Here is a 10,046-nt window from a genome sequence, read left to right as displayed (position 1 = left end):
CCCCCCCGCCCGCCCCCCCCCCGCCGCTCCTCAGCCCGCGCGGCGCGGGCGCGGCATGAGCAGCAGCAGCAGCGGCAGCGGCACCGGCAGCGCCCGCAGCCCCTGAGCGCCCCGCGCCCCCCGCCATGGAGCGCATCCCCAGCGCGCAGCCCCCGCCCGGCTGCCTGGGCAAGCTGCCCGCCCTGGACGGCGGAGACCTGCCGGGGTAAGCGGGGCTTAGGGGCTCGGGGGGCTCCGGGGGAGCGGCCCCGCCGGCTCCGGGACGGGGGTAACGCGCTGCTCTCCTTTCGCCCGTGCAGGCTGGACTTCGCGCACATGTACCAGGTGTACAAGCCCCGGAGGGGCTTAAAGAGGAGCGAGGACAACAAGGTAAATGGGGGGGTGACGGGGTGCACGGAGGGGCGACGAGGTAAATGGGGGGTTAACGGGGTAGATGGGGGTTAACGGGGTGACTCGGCCGGTGCGCGCCCGTGACGGCGCTCCCGGGGCGGGGGCTCGGCCGCTCCCGGCGCGCTCGGGACGGGCGGAGCGGGGCCGGGCGGGCTGCGCTGTCCCCCCGCTGACCCGCTGCCCCGGCCCCCCAGGAGACCTACAAGCTGCCGCACCGGCTGATCGAGAAGAAGAGGCGCGACAGGATCAACGAGTGCATCGCGCAGCTGAAGGACCTGCTGCCCGAGCACCTCAAGCTGACGGTAGGTGCGAGCGGAGGGACGGGGCTCCCCGCGGCCGGCGCTCTGCTGCCGCTTCACCGCCGATTTGGAGTGGGTTTTTATTTTTTTATTTTTAATTTTTTTAATTTTTTTTTTTTTCTCCGTGCTGCCGCACGGCCGGGGCAGGCTGTAAGCGCATCCCAAACTTCCCCGGGAGCTGCGGATCCCTGCGGGATCTGCCCGCCGGGCCGCCCCCCCGCACCGCTGCCGTCCCCGGCCGGGCTCCCCGGTCACCGCGCCAGCGGCGGCAGCAGAACCCGTAAATAAAACCCTTCTTTCCGGGCTATGCGGCTGATCCGAAAGTACCCGCAGGGCTCCGTGAGAGCCTTTTCCGTAGCCCGCTTTTGAACTTGTTTCCGTGGAATGTTGCCGGTGGTCGTCCTGCCTGCTCAGGCTCTCCCCGTGCCCGTCCTGCCGCGGCTCCCGGGAGGCGCTGGCAGCTCCTGCCTGCGTGGCCGAGCCGGCGGCGGCTGCCAACCCGTCCCTGTGCTCCCAGACTCTAGGTCACCTGGAGAAGGCTGTGGTTCTGGAGCTCACCTTGAAGCACGTGAAGGCGCTGACCAATCTCATCGAGCAGCAGCAGCAGAAGATCATCGCCTTGCAGAACGGTTTGCAGGCGGGTGAGTGTTCAGCCGCCAGGGCGAGAGCCTGAGTGTGTGTGTGTGATGGGCTTTCCCTGGGGAGCCTGTGAAATGCGGTTGTGACACCTTGTTCCCGGCAAGGGAGGAGACAGGAATTCTGGCCTTTCGTGCTGTCATTTTCTCAGGCTTTGCTTATGAGCTTTCACAAAAAAAAAAAAGATGCGTTGCTCAAGATGGTCAGTGCAGAGTGCCGTGGGAGTTGTTTAAAATTAAACTGGGTTTTAAGTAGTTTTAGTTACAGCCCAGGTTTGCTGTGAGGTTCTCTCCAAAGCCATTCGATTCTCCCCGTTTGTGTTTGTGAGCTTTACATAACCCAGTCTGGTTTATTAGGTTGTTTTTCTCTGGCAATAGATATAAATCTGCTTTCTATACCCACCTTTTTAAGTTTCTTTATAACCGAGCTGGGCTGTGCTCTGCAGGCAGAGGGGACCCGGTGCTTCAGCTTATCAGCCTTAGATGCACTTCCTCCTGCTGTTTTCACATGTGGCTCTCACGTGAATCGGATACAGTAAACCCGAATTTTTCGGAGGCGCCTGTCCCTGCCCCGGCAGCCACAGGGAGTGCAGTGGAGCTGCCGGAGCAGCGGAGTCCCCGGGGGCTGGCGGAGCTGCTGGCAGGGCCGGGAGCTCCCTGCCCCGAGGTGCAGGGCGAGGTGCACCCTGCCTTCCCCGGGGGTTTCCTGGAGAAGCCACAGCTTGACTCACTCCCCTCTCTGCACTCCAGTACCTGCTGAAAGTGGATTTTACAGTAAATAACAAAAAAGAGCAGGCAGCACTTTTATTATGTAAAAGTGGACGGGTTTGTCCATTTCTGGAGAAATCTGGGGATTTCTGTTCACAGAGTCCAGCTTGGCCATTGCATTCCCCTCTGGCTGTGCTGTAACTCAAGTCCAACATCGCCTCCGGTCCGCCTCGGAGCTGGAAATGGAACTATTTAGCATGTCGTTAATTTTTAATTTCTTTCTGTTAATGTTTCCTTAGGTGACCTGTCATCGAGAAACCTTGATTCCAGCCAGGAAATGTTTCGATCCGGTTTCCAGATGTGTGCCAAGGAAATGCTGCAATACCTGGCAAAGCACGAGAACGGCAAGGAGCTGAAGTCGTCGCAGCTGGTCAGCCACCTGCACCGGATGGCCAGCGAGGTGCTGCAGGGCGGGGCCGCCCGCAAGCCCGGGGACATCCCTCCCAAAATGCTGGACTTGAAGGAGAAGCCGGCGCCCCTGGGCGCGGCGGGCGAGGGCCACGGGAAGAACTGCGTGCCCGTGATCCAGCGGACATTCGCTCACTCCAGCGGGGAGCAGAGCGGCAGCGACACGGACACGGACAGCGGGTACGGGGGAGAGCTGGAGAAAAGCGACTCCAAATCGGAACAGCCCTATTTCAAAAAGGATACCGAGCTCAAGTACGCTGTCCAGGAGAGAATAAGCTCTATTAAGCAAGAGACTGAGGACCCGCCGGCCAAAAGGAGCAGGCTGGAGTCGCCGCAGGACGAGGGCCCTTTTGGCAGTGACGTGATGGGCTCTGCCGGCGGCTTCCTGGGCCCCCACGCTCACCAGCCTCCCCTGTGCCTGCCTTTCTACCTGATCCCGCCGTCCGCCACCGCCTACCTGCCCATGCTGGAGAAGTGCTGGTACCCGGCCTCGGTTCCCGTGTTGTACCCCAGCCTGCCGGCCTCTGCCGCAGCACTGACGGGCTTCATGAACCCCGACAAAATCTCCCCCCCTCTGCTGATGCCCCAGAGACTCCCTTCTCCTGTACCGGCCCATTCCCCCATCGACTCCTCGGCTCTGCTTCAAGCTTTGAAGCAGATTCCTCCTTTGAACTTGGAAACCAAAGACTGAGCGCAGTGTGACTGGTTTTTCTTTTTTTTTTTTTTTTTTTTTCTTTTTTGTTTTTTTTTTTTTTTTTTAGTTTGAGAGACTGTTTCACTTTTATATATTGGCTGGACTGAGGTGTGGGGATGAGGTTCACTGTGCGTAGGAAGCTAAATCCCCTTTTCTCTGACTCGTCAGGTAGCTTGGAGAAGGATGAAGGATGCGCCCAGGTTAGCGATTGACAACTACTTCCAAAAGATTAAAGAAGGATTTTGTGCTTGGCCCCTTCCCTTCTTCCCTCTCCACATCTACAGAGCAACAGTTGACTCGGTCAGCTGCGAATCTATTGCAAAGCTGTGAAGAAATATTCCATTGGGCAGACCTGGTTTGAGGGTCTGCAGATACAAAATACATGAATATAAACCACGGTACTTCCCTGAGCGGCCCTGGAGGCAGCTGGCTCACCTGAGCTGGGCTGCTGTCCCAGTGACCCCGAGAGTGGAGGGCGGTGGTGACAGTGCCACCGTGAGCACAGCAGGAGCAGGACAGTGGTCACTGGTGATGGTGGCAATGCCACCATGAGCACAGCAGGAGCAGGACAGTGGTCATTGGTGATGGTGGCAATGCCACCATAAGCACAGCAGGAACAGGGCAGTGGTCATTGGTGATGGTGGCAATGCCACCATGAGCACAGCAGGAACAGGGCAGTGGTCACTGGTGATGGTGGCAATGCCACCGTGAGCACAGGGGGAGCAGGGCAGTGGTCACTGGTGATGGTGGCAATGCCACCGTGAGCACAGCAGGAACAGGGCAGTGGTCACTGGTGATGGTGGCAATGCCACCGTGAGCACAGCAGGAACAGGGCAGTGGTCACTGCAGGGGCGGCAGTGGTCACTGCAGGGGCAGCAGTGTCACCAGGAGGAGCAGGGCAGTGGCCACTGTGAGGTGGTGGTGGCAATGCCACCGTGAGCAGTGGTCACTGTGGTGTGATGGTGGCAATGCCACCAGGAGTCCAGGAGGAGCAGGCCAGCGGTCACTGCCTGGTCACACACAGGTCAGGCAGACCTGAGACGGGTTCCTCTCCACACCTTTGCTGATACGTAGATTTTTTTTTTTTTTTAAAGAAATAAAAGGTAGCTGCTGCTTGGAGCTTTCCATGGCGTACATCTAATAAATAAATTAACCTGCGCCCTTCCTGTAACTTGAGCTGCTACGCTGGGCCGGCTCGGGAGGAGCTGTCCCTGGGCTGGTGGCAGCGGCTCCAGCCTGTGCCCTCCCTCGGGAATCACCGCGGCTTCCCCGGCTGCTGCCGAGGGAGCGGCTGGGGCAGCGCCATCCATCCCTGCCGAACGCGCCCTGTCAGTGCCTTCGCAGAATGGCAAGGCTGGGGTTTTCCAAGGAGCCTGATCCCGGCAGGGTTTGAGCGTCTGGATTCCTCCTGGCACACCTGGCTCACATCCCGTGAAGGAGAGAGGGGTCGGGTGGTGATGCTTGTCCTGTGAGCTGCAAGGGGCTTTCTCCACGGAGGAACATCCTCTCCAGTTTAGCTTCTTTTTAATTAAAAACCCCAGACTTCACTGCTAAAGGCAGTGCTCTTTGGCGGTTTTTTTCTTTCTGGTTTTGAGAACTGGAGAGCAGAACCCCTGTCTGGATCCTCATGTCGCCCTCCCATTGCACCAGCTGTTGAGATGCACTATGCTTGATTGCAGATTGTGTTCTAACGTTTATTTTGTTGTTGGTTTTTTGGGTTTTTTTGGTATACAGTTGTTGCCTTTATTTGTAAAATCCTGTTATAAATATATATATATTATATAAATATATTAAAAGTTAAAATGTTTCAGATGTCTATTATTTGTATAACTACTTGAGCTTAAAGAAGTGAGAAATATGAATGTATTCTTGTTTCTGGGTTGTCTTTTTTTTTTTTGAAGAGAAGAATATTCCGTTTTTCTCTCGGGAGAGGTACAGTGTTTATATTTTGGAGCTGCCTTCAAGGTGGGATATTGTACATATTTTTATCTTGAGTAAATGTTAAGTAGCTGTTTAAAAATGCTTAATAAAATAATTCTTTTCCTGTGGAAGATAAGGGTTTGCCTCCTGTGCTTTGAAATGTTTGAGCAGGGTCATTCCACATGGTCTGGTCCCGCAGGGGATGGCACGGGGGGAGCAGGAATTTGGGATGCAGGGCGGGATGAGGGATTTCGGGGTGCAGGGGGGAGCAGGATTTTGGGGTGCAGGGTGGAGCAGGGCTCTCCTGCTCCCCCCACAGCTCCTCTGCTCTTGGTGCCTGAAGGATCTCAGGGTCCCATTACCCATGTCCCCAGGAATATTTATTTATTTTAACTCCCTTGGCACCTCCAGGGATTTTTTTCTTTCCAGACTCGAGGGAGGTGCCAGGAGGGCCTGGCTGGCTTTCCTGCTCTCTCCTGATGTCACGTTGTGCTCCCTGTGTCTGGCATTTGGCTCCTGGGCCCCAGGCTCTGTGGGGAGGAGGCAGCCCCTCACCCCGGAGGATGCAGTGTCTCCACAGGCTTTGCCCAGTTCCTGGAGGAAAATGGACTCGCTGCAAGCTGGTTTCACTTCAGCACCTCCAGCCTGTGTCTGAGCAGCCCAGGCACTGCCAGGGACGGTGCCCACCAGGTCCTGGGGCTGAGGGGTGCGAGGCTCAGGTCCTGCCTGTGCTGGAGTGATCCCTGCCACCCCCACCTGTCCCAGGTGTCCCTGATTTGGGAATTCCAGCTGGCACTGTGGGTGGGGGAGCAGCCTGCTGCCTCTACTGCCTGTGCTGCAAAGTGAGCCCGAGGGTAGGGTCCTCACCCCACCACGGCTCCTCTCCAGCAGCAAGGCTGGCTTCTGGTCTCCAGACGAAATGACAACAACCCCAAACCTCCCCAGAGGCAAAAGAGGGGTGAAGCAAGGGGATGGCTGGGAGGACTCAGTTTCCCAGTGGTGCTGCCTGTGTGTGGATGGGGCACGGGCAGTTCTGAGGGGTATTTGGGATTTCCACTGTGCAGATGAATCACAAAACACGGGGAGTGGTTTCAGTGTCCAGCTGGGCCAGCGCTGCTCATTCCTGGGCTGAGCATCTCCAGGACCCCACATGGAGAGGCTGGTGCTTCTGTTAGACTGTGGTTAGAACTAAAGAAACCTTAGCTTAAGTAATGCTAGAAAAAAATGCTGCTTGGTTTGATGTGTTTGGGGTCTACACACGTCCCAGCGTTCACGTTATGTTTGCTTTAATTAGGGCTAAATATTGATCTTGCTGAAGCTGACTGTAACAACCCCACTGGGGACAGCATTTGGTGCTCAGTGCAGAGGTGCCTCCAGCCTCGGGACCCCCTGGATTTCTGGCTCCTTCCCATGGCTCCTCTTTGGTCCTCGTATTCTGACCCCCCTTGTCCTGTGGTGGGACGAGCTGCAGGACGTCCAGATCCTCAGCCTCGCAGGAAAAAAATTGCAGAAAAAGTGGAAGAGGGAACATTCACTCAGGAAGCAAAAGATTATCATGGGCTGGGAATTTTCTCTGCCCCCCTGGTCTGGTGCCAGCAGGACAGGTGAGCTCTGTGGGGCAGGGGCTGCACCCGTGGTGGCACCGGGTGGGGACCCCAGCAGCCCCTGCCAGCCCTGGCAGAGCTGCATCCCTGGGATGGAGGGAAGGAAGGAAGGAAGGAAGGAAGGAAGGAAGGAAGGAAGGAAGGAAGGAAGGAGGGAGATGGAGGGATGGATGGAAGGAAGGAAGGAGATGGATGGATGGATGGATGGAAGCAAGGAAGGCAGGGAGGATGATGGAGGGGCGACCCCCGGCACGGCGCCAGCCCGGGACAGCCCGTGCCGCCCGCCCCGCCGGGGTGTGCTGAGTTCCCGGGCTTGTTTTCATGGTCTCACCCAGCTCTGACCTGCCTCAAATGTTGACACAATGTCACGTTTCCGACTGCAGTCTTTCATGTGCAGCCGGAGGCTAAATACGGCTGCTGGTTCCTGGAAAAAGACGTGCCTGGCACCCTTTCAGCAGAAACCCGATCCCCATGCAGGCTTGGCACAACAGCTGAATAACACAGCAATAACTCTTTCAGCAGCATTTCAACCCATAAATAGGGCTTCCCGAGCGACTCCTTGAAGTCAGACAAGGAGGATACAATGATTTTGGGCAAAAAAAATTAAAAATAAATGAAGTTAGTGTGCGTGAAGAGCGGGTGGGAGGGGGCAGCGGGGTCAGGCAGATCAAAGGGTGCCGTGGAGGTGCTGAGTGAGGTTTGCTGAGTGGGAGCGCAGGATTGCCTCAAAAGGAAAGAAATGCTCCTGAATTTTTTAATGTCTCGGTCCTGTTTCATACCAGCCCCGTGGAGGCACAGGGAGAGCCTTCCTGAGAGCCAGGGCCTTTCCTAACCCCGGTGAGGACACACAGACACATAATTTTAGCTTTTCACCACCTGTTTGGAAAGCTCCCGTAGCCGGGCGCTGTGGGACTGGATGGTTTTTACAGGCATGTACCCCGGGAGCTGCTTATTTGCATTATGCATGGACCAGGGCCTAAAATAATCTGCAGTGACGCACATTTTTTTTTTTTTTTGCTGTGATTTTCACCCCCCACCCCCCCACCCCCCCTTTTCCAGGACTCCGTTTTTCTGAACGTGCCGTGACTTTTGAGGACCACGCATGGTTACCCAGCCCCGGGCACTGCTTCAGCAGCCGGGCAGAGCCGGGGGGAGCTGCCCCGGCCCCAGCCCCGCTCCCCCGGCCGTGACACACGGAGGGAGAAGTGCCCTTGTGCTCCGCCTTGGCTTTCATCTGCAGAGCGTGTAGCTGCAAGTGCGGCGTGTTTACAAATGCAGGCATTGCAAGATCCCTTGAACTGTGTCCTAGTACAAAAGAGGCTTTGAAACGAGAAACACGTTGTCATGGCATGTTCCAGGCCAGCAGCACCAGACTGAACCAGATAATTGCTGTTTCTGCTTCAGCGTGGAAAAAGCAGCAGGTCTTGAGCAAGTCTTTTTTTCCCCCTTAGACATTTCGTGTGATGCTCGGGATGGGAGGAGAGGGCTGGGAATGCCCGGGCAGCGGGGGCAGAGGCAGGCTGAGCTCCCCAGGGCTGCAGGCAGGATGACTCTGCTGGGCTCAGCCCTTGTAACCATAGCCCGCGGGGCTGGTGACACTGACCCTGGCTATGTGACACGGGCTGTCCGTGTTTTGTAACGCTGGCGTGCTGCCGGGGCCAGGAGATGTGGCTCTGGCTGCTCCCTCGTGTTCCAGACCTTTCCCACTGCCCTTCAGTTCACGGCCCTTGAGAGCTCTCCCGGTGCCTCCCCAGCCAGGGAGAGCTGCTAATTGCAGTGACCATTACTGGCCTCTGCCCCAGGAGCACTGGGCACGGCTCAGGGGTGCCCGTACCCTGGTGCCCTCACTCCTGGGGTGTAAGAAATGGAGAAAAATATTTCTACCTATTTGGAATAATTTATTTCTTAGACATGTGTCTTCCTCGCCGGTGTGTTTCTGCCCCAGGCACATCACCCTGTGGAGGCAGTTATTGCCATCACAGCCAGGGCCTTTGGAAATGGCCAGACAGGAAAGCTCTGCATGGGGAGGGTTTTTCACCACTTGTGCCTTGTTAAAACTGCAAACGGAGCAGGCTGGGTAATACCACACAGCTGATGGAAACAGGAATGCCTGGAAATAAAAGGCAGCTCCCCCAGCTCCTCTTGTGCTTGTTGCTGTCCTGGGCTGCTGTTCACCCCCCAGGCTCTGTCCTGGGCTCTGTCCTGGGCTGCCTGTTCCTGCCATCCAACTCTTTGCACCCACACGGAGGCAGGCCTGGCTAAGCAGGTGGGTGTTTGCTGTGGGATGGACCCTCGCCCAGCCCTGCCCGTGTCCATGAGTGACCCTCTGTGGGGTGACAGCGCTGATGGGAAAGGGCTGGCTTGCCATTGTGTCCCTGGACTCGCCCCCAGTGCTGCCCTTTTCCTCCTCTCTGCCCTCTGCTCTTTATTCCAGTACCCAGGATGGGCTCCCACGCTGTTGTTTTCTCAGCCCAAGGATGATGGCCACGGTCTGTGGCTGCCAGAGCTGTCGCACCAGAGGAATAATTAGTTTCTCTCTGGAGCACAGCTTTATCCTCCCTGCAGCCCCTGGTGCTGCTGAAGTACAGCAGCACTCCCTCCTCCTGCGGCTCTCCGGTCGCCTCCGTGCCGTGGCAGCGAGAGAAAAGGCCGAGCTCTATCCTGCTTTGAAAGGACTGATGAATATGCAAACTCTCAGGGCTGAAATATTGCTTATCCACATCACGGGGTGTGCACGGAGCTCGTGCTTGTGCTGCTGCCTGAGGATGTGGACACCGCCAGAGTGCAGCTGAGCAGCTTAGGGAAGATTTAACTCTTATTTCTATTCTCGACACCGAATCATTAGTAAGGTTATGGCCATGCTGGGGGCCTTTCCCAGTGCCCTTCTCCTGCTGTGGCAGGGCCTGGGGACCTGCTGCTGGGGTTTGACTGCAGCTATTGATCGGGGTAAAGCTCCAGCCCGAATGGAAGCGGTCACTGATTATTATCTCGTGGTATTAGTGCACGTATTGTGAAATTGGTGTGATTTGAGATGAAATGTGGCCTATAGGCATAGGCAACGTGTTCTAATGTATTCAGAAATTCTGGTGAGCTACTGCTGCTGGTACCACACTGATTAAAGCCCAGCTCGCTGTGCTCCCATTGAAATCAGTGGGAGGTCTGTCATTGCCTTCCGTGAGTGCTGGACTGGATCCAGGCTGCACTTCATGGGATGCATTATTCCACAGGATTAGAGAGGCACAGGGAGTGGGATTCCTCTCCCTCACTGATCTCTGTGCTTAGCTGTTTGCCTTGGAGCTGGCTGGGACACGAAGCACCCGGCCTGGTT

The 10,046-nt window shown here is 56.5% G+C and overlaps 1 protein-coding gene across 2 annotated transcripts; it reads left to right on the top strand.

Annotated features, from left to right (window-relative positions):
* Nucleotides 1–37: 37 nt before the first annotated feature.
* Nucleotides 38–4,048, top strand: BHLHE40 (basic helix-loop-helix family member e40). Of its 2 annotated transcripts, XM_041425967.1 has the most exons (5): nucleotides 38–205; nucleotides 300–369; nucleotides 585–692; nucleotides 1,207–1,330; nucleotides 2,332–4,048. In XM_041425967.1, exons 1-5 carry the CDS (start codon nucleotides 126–128, stop codon nucleotides 3,189–3,191), a joined length of 1,242 nt encoding a protein of 413 aa, XP_041281901.1. In that variant the 5' UTR covers nucleotides 38–125; the 3' UTR covers nucleotides 3,192–4,048. The 2 variants fall into 2 exon arrangements, with proteins under 2 accessions (XP_041281901.1, XP_041281902.1); XM_041425968.1 differs by lacking the exon at nucleotides 585–692.
* Nucleotides 4,049–10,046: the final 5,998 nt, after the last annotated feature.

Source organism: Onychostruthus taczanowskii, unplaced genomic scaffold (assembly GCF_017590055.1).
Source record: "Onychostruthus taczanowskii isolate IOZ18803 unplaced genomic scaffold, ASM1759005v1 scaffold9, whole genome shotgun sequence".
NCBI classification, from domain to species: domain Eukaryota; kingdom Metazoa; phylum Chordata; class Aves; order Passeriformes; family Passeridae; genus Onychostruthus; species Onychostruthus taczanowskii.
The sequence above is the reverse complement of the archived record's forward strand: the minus strand, read 5'-3'. Positions and strand labels throughout refer to the sequence as shown.